A 14,531-nucleotide genomic window follows, 5' to 3' on the forward strand; every position below is an offset into this window, starting at 1 on the left:
GCCCCGCCAAATAGTATTTGTTTTATAAATTATAATATTATTAATATTTTATAAAATATAAATTAATAATTTTTAATAATATTATATATATAATTTAACAATATCAATTATAAAAATTAAAAATATCAATCACAATTCAAAACAAAATTCAAAAGTTTCAAATACATTAGAAATGAGAGTACTAATTTATTTGTATTTTGAACTTTTTTTTTATAAATATATTATTTTTTAGGAATATTTTTGTAAAATATAAATGATTTTAGGGGCGAATTCGGGGCGGATCATGGCGGGACGGATTCGGGGCGGATTCGGGGCGGGTCAAAATTTCTCTCGTTTCCTACCCCGAATTCGTCTCGAATTATAAAATTTATCCCGTTTTCTGCCTCGAATCTGTTTATTTTCTCCCATTTACTGCTCCCGTCGGGGCGGATCGGAGCGGGTGCTCCACCTACCCCGATCCGTTTGCATCCCTACATATAACTTAACATTATATATAATAATATATATTATATAAAATTTTATGTGTGTATATATATATATATATGGTCTATGTGACAAATGCATAAAGTGGGCTCCACAAAGCTCAATGGTTATTAGGCAATGAACTTGGGCCTAGATCCGACCTTAATATTTTAAAAAAGACTTGGGTAGAAGCCTAACCCAAAGCCTGATTTTTTTTTTTTTTGCACCAGGCTCGGGCATAGTACGACCTGACCCAAGCCCGGCCCAGTTCTACCCCTAGAGTTATCCATATACTAGTGAATTACCCGCGCGATGCTGCAGATATAAAATTATTTTTATAATAAATTTTATTTTTTTAATATTTTTGTATAGTTCTATAAGTCTAATTATTAATTAAATAAAAATTATATAAAAATAATTTAATAGTTAAATCTATTTAAATAAAAGTCATTAAAATTGGTATATGCGCAAAGTAAATTTATACAATAATTTATTTTATAAAAAATTATATGAAAAGGATTTGAGATAAATCTATCAAAATAATTTTTTAAAAAAAATTTCTCAATAATATAAAATAAAAACGATAGAAAAATAAAATTGTGAAGAATTGTTTAATAAAATTAATTATATATATCACATATACACTCTATTTTTAAAATTTTAAGTTCTAGAAATTTAAATTCTGTGTTTTTTATACAGCAATATTTTTACGTATTTTAAATTGCATCTAACAGGTTAGTTTTATTACGAATTTATTACAGCGTATTATTTAATAAATTAATTAAATTAATTTCATAGAATTTAGAGATTTAAAACTTTTTAAATTTTGAAAGTTTAAAATTTGAAAATCAAACATTATATAGTTACATTAAAATTTAGCAATTTAAAATATGAAAATGTAAAATTCTCGAAAATTTAAAAACTTTAAATTTAAAAGTATCACAATTTTAAATTTTATATCAAAATTTAAAATTATAATATATATATATATATATATATATATATATATATATATATATATATATATAATATAAATATATATATACTTATGATATATATATATATATATTATAATATATATAATACATTGACTCCTATGCTTTAAAAAATCACCAAGTCATCTGGTGCTTGAAGTTTTGGCCCTTGAATTAAAAGATGTGCGTTAGGATGATGTAGCGCCCCTACAGGGTTGAGTGGGTGGTTGGCTTGAATAGTATAATCTAAAGGATAAAATTGAATCAAAAGCTAGAGATCATAACGTAAAAATTTATAATACCAAAATGCTTGTGCTTTTACAAGCACCAATAGCCGGACTCTAAATATATATAAGTTAATTATATATATATATAAATTATATTTATATATATATATATATATATATATACTATATACATGGCCCGTAGCTATCTATACTTTATGAGTATTGAGCCCTCGCACGCTCATAACAGTTGTTTCACTGATTGGAGTTCCGAAGCGACGATCCACCCGTTAAATATAATCTAGAGTATTTGAAACTTCTAGAAAATAAATTTCGTAAATTTTCGAAATCATACTAATCGCATCAAGTGGCATAATAATGAAACGTGCAAAATCTAACACGTCGCTAAACAGGATGATGTGGATCCTTTAATCAAGATCGGAGTTATTCGATCTCTATCTATGTAGTGAATTAGAATTTCTATACAAAATATCACAAATTCGATTTTTTACGACGCCTTAAACTTAGCAAGTAATCATAACCGGCCATTAAAAATTTGTCTAATTTGGTGAACCTCCTGATGCGTAAGGCTAATGATGTCGAAAAATTATAAAATTTGATTTCTAGAAGTTTTAAATATTGTAATAAAACGTTTTTTAATAAACGGTGGATCGTCGATCGGAAACTCTATCATCGAAAACAACTTATGAGTGCGCAGGCGCGATCGTCTCATAATGTATAGTAGCCGGACTCTATATAATATATAACTATAATATATCTATATATATTTATAATATATATATATATATATATATATATATATATAATATATATATATATATATATATATATATATATATATATGAGTCCGGCTATGGTGCTTGTAAAAGCACCAAGTACTTGGTGCTTGTAAGTTTTTTTACCATTAGATCTACTCCTCGGATCATTTTCAACCATTAGATTATACTATTCAACCAACCACCCGCTCAACCCTAGGGAGCCCACATCATCCTAACCGTATATCTCTTAATCCAATGGCTAAAAATCTACAAGCAACAATAACTTGGTACTTTTAAAAGCATAGGAGCTCAATTCTATATATATATATATAGAGAGAGAGAGAGAGAGAGAGTCTGGCTGGTATACTATCGGTAGTACGGAGGCCTCCGTGCTACCAAGTTGTTTTCGATGATGCGGTTTCTAAATCGACGATCAGTTTCGTTAGACTTGATCTACACTATTAAACGTATTTAGAAACTAAATTTCATAAATTTTCGGTATCATTTACCTATCAAACGAGTAGTTTAAAAATGAACGGTTGAAAATAAAAATCTCATAAAAAATGATGATAGAAGACTTGAATTTAAGATCAGATGTACTGATCTTACTCTAAATAGTAAAAAGAATTTTTTATAAAAATTTCATCTGATTTGGATTGTTTTACACCGTTAAATTTACAAACGCATCACATCTACTATTAAAATTATCAATTTTGAGACATTTTGATCACTAGCCAAATGATGTCGAAAAATTATGAAATTTAATTTCCAAATACTTTTAATAGTGTATATCAAGGCTAATGGAGCCGATCGTCGATTCAGAAGCCGCATCATCGAAAACAACTTGGTTTAGCACGGAGGCCTCCGTGCTACCGATAGCATAGCAGCTGTAGTGCTTCTGAGCTTTGGATAGGATTGACTTCAGTGTTGGTAACTGGTCGACATATCTGAAGAGTGTCGGACTGAGTCGGAGTCGTTTCTGCGCAAAATAGATGCGGAAATGGACTCGGCGCACTCAAATAAGCAAAACTGGAGTTTTGCCAGATTCGGGCACCCAGAACTGGCTTTGGGTCGCCCAGAAGTTGAGTGCAGAACTAAGCAGAACTGGAAGCCAATTCGGGTCCATATTTCGGGCACCCGGTTGAGCGTCCGAAAAGTTCACATCGTGAGTATCGTTTGCGCTGACACGTGGCTGGTGGTAAGTGAAGTCCTCCGGAGCCTGTTACGGCAGCAGCACACCGCGGGCGATGGAACCAAAAGGGAGCAAATGTGCAGCCTGGAGGTTTCGGAGCCCCAGAAATGGGTTTAGGGCGCCCGAAAGTGGCCATTTCTGGGGGAGTAACAGAATTGCAGCCTTTATTCCTGAGGTTCATCTGACCCTATGTTCACCCTATAAATAGGTAGAGTGCGCCCCCTTACTGCTCTTTTCCTTCCCTTCTTCACAGAGAAGCCTCAAATTGTTTTTCCAACCCTCAGATTTCCTCAAAATGCATCCAATCTTTCGATTGGAGGGTGGTGGAGTGCTGATTCTGCAGTTTTCCAGCAACGACCTTTGGTGTTTTGGCTCGTGTGCGGCGTAGGAAGGTTGGATTGCAGTGAAACTTGGTTTGCTGGATTCTAGACTTCCAGAGCAATCCATGAAGCTCAGAATTACAGATTTTGGTTAAGGTTAGCTTGGTCGATTCCATATTTTTTTGGACTGCTGGTAACCTTGAGCTGAAAATCTATTTTTTTGGATTTTCTTGATGCTATTCTTGGAAGGAGCTGGATTTTGGACCTGGGATTGATACTCCATCATTACTCACTGGATTTGAAACTTGCCTCACCTGAATTGGAGATTATTAGGTGAGTTTTGACATTGGAATTGAGACATTTAAGCTTAAGTGTTGAAATTTTGGTGAATTGATGAATTTTGATGGATTTTGGGTGTAGATCTTTCAAGTAGCCTTGTCTCTAGTTGTGGGTGATCTCGGCTGAGGCTTCCAGCATTTTGTGACCTTCTTGTTGCCAGGGAATTGCTCTAGAGGTGGGTTTATCATCGGTTTTGCTCCTACGTATATGTATAGTAAACATATATAGTTTCGACTTCGGAATATCGTGTTGTAGCTCGAATTCATCGATTGGTATAATGTATGAAATCTGAATTTGGAGCATGAATAGTAATTAGTTGAATATACATGTTGGACTTGGAACTTGATTTAGGAGAAAACCAGCGATTCGACCTGTCATATGATTCTACTACCTGATTTAGCTCTAGAAGCCGTGGTTTGATTGTATCACTACTGTTTCAGCGCGGTGGATACTCGGCGTAGTTTAGAATGCACTTACGCTGGTGCTGGGATGCAGAGCTTATTTTACAGCAGAGTCTAGGCTGTTTCGGGTTGTCGAGTGCTGTCGGGGTGGATGGTGGACCCATATTCCTGTTTTTGGTCTCAAATTGTGCCGAGGGCATGTGGGTTTGGTTTTTAGACCTGTTTTGACCCTAGCTACTTGACTTTGGCTTGTTAGAGTCTTATTGAGCTCGACATAGATACGCTTGCATACTCGGTTGGATAGCGCCCACGAGTGCCACTCCGGAGTCGGGCTTAGTGCGTTTGCATTGGTGTCGTTCGTGCAGGTTGGACTTACTCTCCATGGACTGGTTAGTATGGAGATAGTTGTATAGTCGCGACCGGGCGGGACAGGTGTGTTCACAGTCCCAGGGACGGGTATGACTACAGTTCTTATTTGAGATTGGGTCTGAGTTGACACTGTTCTACAGATGGATAGATTTAGAGCATGATAGTATAGTGGCATATAGCTGTAGATTTGTTCCAGCTTTCTTTACTATTCCTGCAGATCCCTGTAGACTTAGTAGGTGGAGCGATGAGTTGAGGGCGGTACCCACTGAGGACTACTTGTTTTTATAGTAGTTCTCACGCCCAGTTGTTACCACTGTTTTGTAGAGCCGTCGCCTTCGGCTGCTGCTGTTGCTGATCTCGATCGTGGCAAGGGCGTCGCGAGTTAGAGCCCTTCTAGTCGAGTCGCAAAGCTAGAGGAGCACCAGCTACAGGTAGTTGTAGTTTTTGAGTCTTTACATACAGTTGTTATTTCTCGCGAGAGCGAGTATTTGTATACCTGGATGACATGTATGTATTGAACCACAGTTTATATATTTAGTTTATTTTTTCTAACTGCTCTATACTACTGTCTGTAGTATTGTATGATTACAGGTACTTCTACTTTTCGTTTCGTATACAGGAAAAATATCTATGTATACGGCGAGTCTGTTAGCGAGCCCGGGGAAACGAGTAATCTGGGGTGTGACAAAAGGGCTAAAAAACTAATAGCACTAATGACTTGGTGCTATTAATAGCATAGCAGCCTAGTTCTATATATATATATATATATTTATATATATATAGGGAGGGAGAGAGAGAGTAAATGAGGGTTTGGGGGGAGGGGGGGACACGTGTCACCTTTTGGTCCCCCAAACCCTCCTTTAATATAGTAGAATAGAAATAGATTTGCGGATATAAGTACTAGTTTTTCTTATCCAAAAACTTATGGGTAAAAATGGTTGGTATTCATGTCATGCCCGGGATTTCACGTTCCCCGGGCACGCCGGCAAATCCGCCTTAAACAAAGAAATTTTTCCTTTATACGAAGCGTTGCTGTACCTGTAAAAAATACAATACTACAACCAGTAGTATAGAGCGGCTAGGAAACAAAACATAGCCAGGTAGAAAAAAAAACCGTTCACTATACATACAACGTTCAGAAAACAAAAGCTCGCCCAACAAGATAAAACAGTAGTATGTACATGAACACAAAATCTACAACTACCTGTAGTTTGTGCTCTGCTAACTCGACAACTTGTCTAGTAAGGCTCTAACTCGCAACGCCCTTGCCACGATCGGTCTCAGAGGGTGCAGCAGCCTGAACAGCAGGCTTTTCAAAGGGGATAAAGCAACTTGGCGTGAGAACTGCTGTAACAAAAACAAGTAGTTCTCAGTGGGTACCGCCCTCAAGATCATCGGTTCACCCACCAAGTCTACAGAAGTAAGCAGGGATAGTAGGAAAAGCTGAAAAGAATCTACAGCTAAATACCACTACACTATCATGCTTTAATACTATCACTCTGTAGTAAATGTCAATCCCGACCCAAACTCACAAGGGATTGTAAGCATACCCGTCCCTGGGACTGTGAATACACCCGTCCTACCTGTCGAAGCCAAAGCTACCTCCACGCTAAGCAGTCCGTGGATAGCATGTCCAATCAGCGACATCAACGCAAAAGCACTAAGCTCGACTCCGGAGTGGCACTCGTGGGCGCTACCCAACCGAGTATGCAAGCGTGTCTCTGCCGAGCTCAATCATGCTCTCACAGGCTAAAGTTAAAGTAACTGGGTCTAACAACCAACAAGTAACGTGCCCTCGGAACAATCCGATGCCAAAATGGCAATCTGGGTCCACCGTCCACCCCGACGGCACCCAACAGTCCGGAATAGTCTGAACAATACAAAAAAAATGCTCGGCATTCCAGCACAAGCGTAACAGCACTCTAAACTATCTGAGGTATCCACCGCTTTGAAACTGCGATGATACAATCAAACCACGGCTCTTAGAGCTAAATCTGATAGTTTAAACATATGACGGGTTATATTCGCGATTTTCTCCTAAGTCTCATACAAGTCCAACATGTATAAATATTCTAAAATCACTATTTGATGCTTCAAACTCAGATTCTACATATAGTCATGCAATTCACGAGTTTGAGCTAAATAAACAAGATATACGAAGATCATCAACACATGCTGACAACTAGGCTTAGAAGGAGAAGTCCGATGATTAACCCACCTCAAAAGTTACTACAAATCCGGTCGCGAAGTCGAGAACGGCGGAAACACACCCTCGCCCGGCCTCCCCGTGACGCTACCACGACGAACACTCGCTCGAACGGCACTGCGGCGCGACGTCGGCGACAAACCAGCTCCACTCGAGCTCCCTCCACGTACGGACCAAGCCTAGAGAGAGAGAGGAGAAGAAAAATTGTAAAACCATCTCCCTCTCAGGTCTCCTTCACGTACATGTAGGCTGGGGGAGAGGGGTGACACAAACGAGGCATGGAAAAACCAAAATGCCTTCTCACCTACCCTAGTGTACTGGTACACGTGAGGTTGTACCGGTACAAATGGCAACCCGAGAGCAGCTGCGCGGAAACAGGCGCAATGTACCGGTACATCCCTGATGCTGCTGTACCGGTACAACAAGCATAAAACCTGCAATTTGAAGATTTTCATGTTAACCTTCTGCTCTCGCGTCGCAGTGAGTCCGTTTGGCGTCTAATCCGCGCCAACGCGACTCGGACTTGTCCCGACACTCTCCAGAGTTGTCGACAAGCCTCTACTGCTGAACTCCAGGGATGCCACAATCCATTAAATTATATACATTTTGGTTCTCCCGCGGGTACCCACATGGATCCCATATAAAATTTTTAAAAAAGTTTTAAAAATAAAATAGTAAATACTCCTTTTATTTTTTAAAAAAAATAAAATAGTAAATATTCCTTTTATTTTTTTTATTATCTGTTGTATGTTGTGATATTTTAAAAAATAAATTAAGTTTTAATTTTTTAAAAGTATATATATGTTTTTTATGTTTAGAAAGTATAAAAATAGAAGAGTTAGACTGGTATACTTTTCGAAACACGGAACTTTCGTACTTCCAAGTCATTTTTTACATTGAAAATTTTGAATCGACGATCGGCTCCGTTAGACTTGATTTAGAGTATTTGAAGTGCATAGAAAATAAATTTCACAATTTTTCGATACTTATTTGCCTAGTGATCGAAGGGGCTCAAAATTAATAATTTTAATAATCGTGGTGAGCTGTTTGCAAGTTTAATGGTATAGAAATATTCAAATCACGTGAAATTTTGATAGAAAATTTTTTATACTATATAAAACAAGATCAATATTTTTGATATAAAATTTTAGTGTCATATCATTATATATTGTGAGATTTTTATTTTCAGTCATTTATTTTGAGACCTTTTGATCACATGGCAAATGATATTGAAAAATTGTGAAATTTATTTTTTAGTTATTTTAAATATTCTAAATCAGATCTAACAGAACCGATCGTTGATTCGAATGTACCAACATCAAAAATAATTTATAAGTACGAAAAACTCCATACTTCTAAAAGCATATCAACCTAACTCAAAATAGAAAGGAAAAAAAAAGATTACCTTGCGATAATCTGTACACCCGCTTGTCTACTCGCAAGCGGATATAAGTAAGAATGATGACTATTCAAAAATTTGCGGGTAAATTTTATTCGCACCTGCATAACTTGCGGATATAACGATCCGCTCGTGGGTTGCGGAGGCCATTTGTTTGTTAGGTCTCGTTCGAGTTGCTCAACTCGTCTGTTTGGTAGGTCTGGTCTTAAGTAGTATGGTAAAATCGGTCAGTCCGATTTAGTTCGTAAATCCTAAAACTAACATAAAAAATGGAAAAAAAAAAAAAAGATTGTGATAACTAACTATCAGATCAATCGGCTGTTTGTTAGTTGGTTTGATGTTTTCCATCAATTTTGAACTTAGATAAGGTCAATTAATTTGAATTTAATTATAATATCCATAGTTAGTTAATTCGGATTCGGCAAAAATTCGGTACGGGTATAATTCGGATAAAATTCCTCTTTTAATTTTTAAATTCGTTGAAAAATACGGCTAAAAAACGGATTCATCAATTATTCGGATACGTGATTTATACGGATATTATACATTTACCAATTAAAAATTCGGGATAAAAAATTCGGCTATTAAATTAAATTCTTTTTCTCTCAAGATTTATGCTATTATTATAAATGTTCATATCTTTTTTTAAAATAATAGAATAAATAGCTACAAATTAAGTATAAATTTGAAAAGAATTTTTTTTTTTATTGTGTCTTAGGCAAGGTGTTTGGAAAGGTTTTTTTTTTTTTTCTGTATTTTACTGCTTTGGGCCAGCCGGCCCGCGTTGCATGCGGGAGCGTGCAGGAGCGCAGGCAGGTGTGGGCGGCGTGGGCAGGTGCGGGCAGGCGCGGGCTTGCGCGGGCGGTGCGGGCGCGGCCCTTTTTTTGGGCCGAATAATTGGCTCGCCGTATAATACGCGAACCCATATTTTTAGTCAAAAAATTCCCTTTTTTTCTGAATTTTTCGAAAAAATACGAATTCGGCCGTTTAATTAGTTTTTTTTAAAAAAATTCGCGAATAATTCGCGCATTAACTAACATAGATAATATCATCGATCGTAAATCGTTATTTTGTTATGGAAGGAAAATTATAGTTAAGTTGGTGGGGGACCACGCGTATATGTGCGTTTTATTAGAAACAAAAATTGTAATTGTAATTTGTGTTCTGAATCGAAAAAGACGGGGTGCTTGTGTTTTAAACAAGGACTTAAACATATCTACATTTGAATTTAAATAGATAAATCCAAATATATATCCTACATATATGCAAAAACAATTATTGTAGAGAGAGATATATAAACATAAGTGTTAACCTAACATCTTTTTGCACCTCTCCAACTCAATTGCATTATTGTTTTTCTCTTTATTATTAATCATGTGCACTTCCGCCCGCTCTGACCGTTCCACCTCCAAAGCGGAGGAAAAGGACTGCAGAGGATTTATCTTTTTTTTTTGCCTCTTTTTTTCTATCGCTTGCTTGCTGCTGATTATGCTCGTGCTATTCCCCGACGACGAGGATCACGACCCCCACTTCTCGATCGCCAACGCCTCCGTCGAGCGCTTCGCGGTGTCTGCGGCCCCGAACGCCACCGCCGCCGCCTTCTCCTACGACATCCGCGCAGCCGTCAAGCTGTACAACTCCTACGGCGACATCACGTATGACCTCCTGGCAGCCAACTTCTACTTCAACGGCACGCAGTTCGCGGGGCGGACGATCGCGCCGTTCGACCAGGGCCTCGGGGAGACCGCCGTGCTGCATGCAGACGTCGCGGGCAGCGTCGCAGAGAGGGGTAGTCTGGCGTTGGTCGACGAGTTCGAGAGGGGCAGCCGGACGGGGGACCTCGACCTGGAGCTGCGGCTCGACAGTCTTTACCATTCTTCTTTTGGGAATCCGAAGGTGAAGGCTGTGCGATGCCCGCTCGCCGTGCGGTTGGTGTCCGCCGTCGACACGATAGAGTGCGAAGTGACGAAGGGCGAAGTGGCCGCGAAGGGCGAGGCCGAGAGTCGCAGATATATGAATTAAATTTCTTCATTCTGTACAAATAATCGACTGACTGATCTGAAGTTGCACGTCGTTGTTCTTCACATCAAACTCGATCTATTCAATTTTTTTTTATTATTATTAGAATATTGGCAGAATTTATATAATTTGCAGTTTTGTTTTTTCTTTATTTTTGCATATATAATAATTTTTCGCCAGAAGAATTGTTTAATAGGCCGATAAATTAATTTTTTTTTCCTTCATTACTTTCATCAGTTTTTTTTTCTTTTGGTACTAAAGATGAAAAGGTATTAGTAAACTTTTTCTTTTCGGTTGTGGACGTAACATTTCTTATTGTTTAAATGGTGAGTTGCAAAATTACAATCCTTTTTGGATTATCTATTATTATTATTATTATTATTTTTATAAATTGATGGTTAGTTTTGATAGATCTTTACTTGCTCTGTTACTCAAAAAATTAGTTTAACGAATTCAAGTATCTCTTCTTTTCTAGATCTTTACTTGTTCTGTTACTAACAATAATTAGTTTAACGAATTCAAGCATCTCCTCCAAAAGTGGAAGAAAACCAAGCTTAGTACTGAACGTTTGGCCTAGATTTTGAAAAAATAATTTTTATAAATTTGATTTTAGTTTAGAGAATTGATTTTTGTTAAAAGTTATAGAGAGTTGGGCTGAGTTTAGATGAAAAACGATTTTTTTTAAATGATGATTTTATAAAACTGTTAGACAAAAATTTTTGACGTTAGCATATAATAATTTTTTCACTAAATTTTATTTTATAATTTTAAAATTTGAAAATAAATTTAAATTTCAAATTTTAAATATGCACAAAAAATTAAATTTTGATTTTTTAATTTAAAATATAAATTTTAATTTGAATATTTAAAATTTGAAAAAAAAAAGCACTGATTGGAGATTTTCAATTTAATAACTCTCCTTTTTCCCGATTATTTTGGTGCAATCGGTCAGTCAGTTTGGTTTGTTAAAAAAAAAACTTTTATATTAATGGGCAATTTTTAGCTAGTTTGATATTTCCTATCAATTTTGGGCTAAAGACATGATAAAGTCATGCCTTATATGCCAAATTGGAAAAAGAAGTGCTTGAGAGATTTTCTTTTATCTGAAAGTCAAAATCAAAATAGAACTTCTGCAATACAAATACTTACAAACTGATTCATCTATTTCGATTCTAATTCCTGCGTGAAAAATGGGCGAACCAAACACGCCCTTAGATTTTGTTAGAGTTTAATCGTCAATTCGGGAATGGAAATTAGAGTTTGTTAGGGTTTAATCACCAATTCGGAAATAGAAATTAGAGTTGGTTTTGTGACTTTTTGATCACTAAATAAATGATATCGAAAATTTGTAACTCAAAATGGAAAGGAAAAAAAAAAAAGATTACCTTGTGGTAATCTGCATACCCGTCTATTCGTAACTGCGTAACTCTCAATCTATCGGAAACTATAAAACTAACATAAAAAAATAGAAAAAAAAATAATGATAACTAACTATCAGATCAATCGGCTGTTTGTTAGTTAGTTTGATACTTTCCATCAATTTTGGTCTTGATAAGGTCAATTAATTTGAATTTAATTATAATATCATGGCAAATTTGAATTTAATTATAATATCATGGCAAATCGTTGTTTTATTAGCGAACTAAAATTGTAGTTTGTTAGAGAGGTGGACCACGTGTTTAATTAAACGAAAATTGTAGTTTGTTAGGGAGGAGGACCACGTGTATACGTTTTATGAGGGAATGAAAATTGCAGTTTCTTAGGAATGAGGACCACTTGTATATGGATTTAGGCTTAGGACCAAAACTTCGATATTACAGTCTCATTTTCAATTTTAAGGTATTCAAATCAACGATGCATGCTGTTAAAATTGATTTAGGATATTTGAAGTTTTAAAATTAAAATTTTATATTTTTTCAAGATAATTTACTTCATGATCAAATCATTGTAAAATTGTCAATTTTTAATAGCTGCTATGATTAGTTTGTAATTTAACGGTATAGAAGAATTTAAATTTATTCAAATGTTAATAAAAAATATTTTAAACTATCTAAATCAAGATTACTATCTTTAAACTTGAATTTAAAAATTCTATCTTCAAATTTTAAGGATTGTTTAATTTCCACCATTCATTTTCACCTAATTTATTTACTAAGTAAGCAATTTGATAGAAATGCTACTTTTAATAGATTGATCAGAACTGTTCATTGTTATTTGAGATATTGTTTAACAAATTTATCAATAGTGTTCTAGTCTAACCTATACTTCTAAGCATTTTATTTATTTAATTATATTATTTTTCTTAATTAAGCTGAAAATTTTATTTAAGTTTCCTGCATATGTGTTAATGTCCGGCTGTTTGTTTCTCGGAAAGCGCCATAATTATCAATAGTATTGTAGCCCAAATATATATATAAATCTATAAATCTAATCTTACGAACAGTTATGATAAATTTATTAAAAAATATTTGGGCTAGAATACTATTGATAGTATTTGCCCTATTTTACTATCAAGTTTTTAGGCTTTGGATCAATCCTTTCATCAATTTTAATAATTGGATTAAATATTATAACCCAGTGGAGACCACTCAACCCTAGAAAACTACTCAACCCTAAGAGACTAATATCATTCTAACTATACAATTTCTCATCCAAGGGTTAAAACTTGATAGCAAAAAAAACTTTTGCTATCAATAGTATGCCGGCCTTACTCTAGAAAGATATTTTCAATTAATAAATAAATCCAAATCTGAATTTCATGATTACACTTCGAAAAGATACACGTGGCACCTCCACGTTTTTTTTATTTTAAAATTTTCATACAAATATAAAAATTCAGACAAATATATAAATTGGTGGTTTGTTAGATACACGTGGTGGCTCCACATTTTTTTAGTATTTTTTATTTTGAATTTTTCATACAAATATAAAAATTGACGGTTTGTTAGATACACGTGGGGACTCCCTAGTTCAAAATATTAATCAAATTTAAATTGAAAATTTCGACCTTTTATAGAATACGACAAATTAATCAAGATAAAAGTGGTGGAGTTTGATATTTTCTATCAATTTTGGACTAAGACACGATAAAGTCAAATTAATTTGAACTTATAATATTATTATCTTAATTAATGGCAAATTTTGGAACGGAAATGAGAGGTTTACCGGGGTTAATTTAATCGTAAATTTGGGAATGGATATTAGAGTTTGTTTAGGGAATTTAGAGTTTGTTAATTAGGGAGGAGGATCATGTGGACACGCAATAGAGCTAGATATTATCATTAGGAAATAAATGGGATTAAAAAATATTTACACGTGTTCAATTAGTAGATCATTGCTGAAGAGATATAAATTGCAAAAGACAAAAGATAAGAAGTTAATATTAAATAACATCACATTGTAAATTTATATTAAATAACAAACTCTAAATTCCCTAACAAACTCAACCTATGAGACCCCACCCAACCAATGACACAAAATTTTTTATTAAAATTTGTACATTTATATTTCAATTAAAGACTTGAATTTAAACTTTAGTTTAAATTTAAATTCTAGTTCTAAAGTTTAATTTAAATTTTAAATTAAATATTTAAATTTAAATTTTAATCAAATTATTTTTAGCTACGAACTTCAATTTGAACTTTGAATTCAAATTGTTCCGAACTATAATTCAAATTCTATTGAATATTGAATTCCAAATTTTAATTTTAAAGTTAAAAATTTAATTTAAGTTACCAATTATAATTTAAGCTTTAAATTCATATTACAAATTTAATTATTTGTCTTAAATATTAATTATAAATTTAATGTAAATTTAAAATTTAAAACTTAAATTAGAATTTTAAAT

General features: G+C 34.6%; 1 protein-coding gene across 1 annotated transcript; it reads left to right on the top strand.

Annotated features, from left to right (window-relative positions):
• On the top strand, positions 10,154-10,791 carry LOC109717033. Its single transcript, XM_020242719.1, has one exon. It carries the CDS (start codon positions 10,154-10,156, stop codon positions 10,685-10,687), a length of 534 nt encoding a protein of 177 aa, XP_020098308.1. The 3' UTR covers positions 10,688-10,791.

The sequence above is a fragment of the Ananas comosus genome, linkage group 1 (genome assembly GCF_001540865.1).
Source record: "Ananas comosus cultivar F153 linkage group 1, ASM154086v1, whole genome shotgun sequence".
In the NCBI taxonomy this organism is placed as follows: Eukaryota; Viridiplantae; Streptophyta; class Magnoliopsida; order Poales; family Bromeliaceae; genus Ananas; species Ananas comosus.

Coding starts and splice junctions, on each gene's coding strand:
- LOC109717033 (XM_020242719.1), top strand. CDS start 10,154: ATGCTCGTGCTATTCCCCGACGACGAGGATCACGACCCCCACTTCTCG.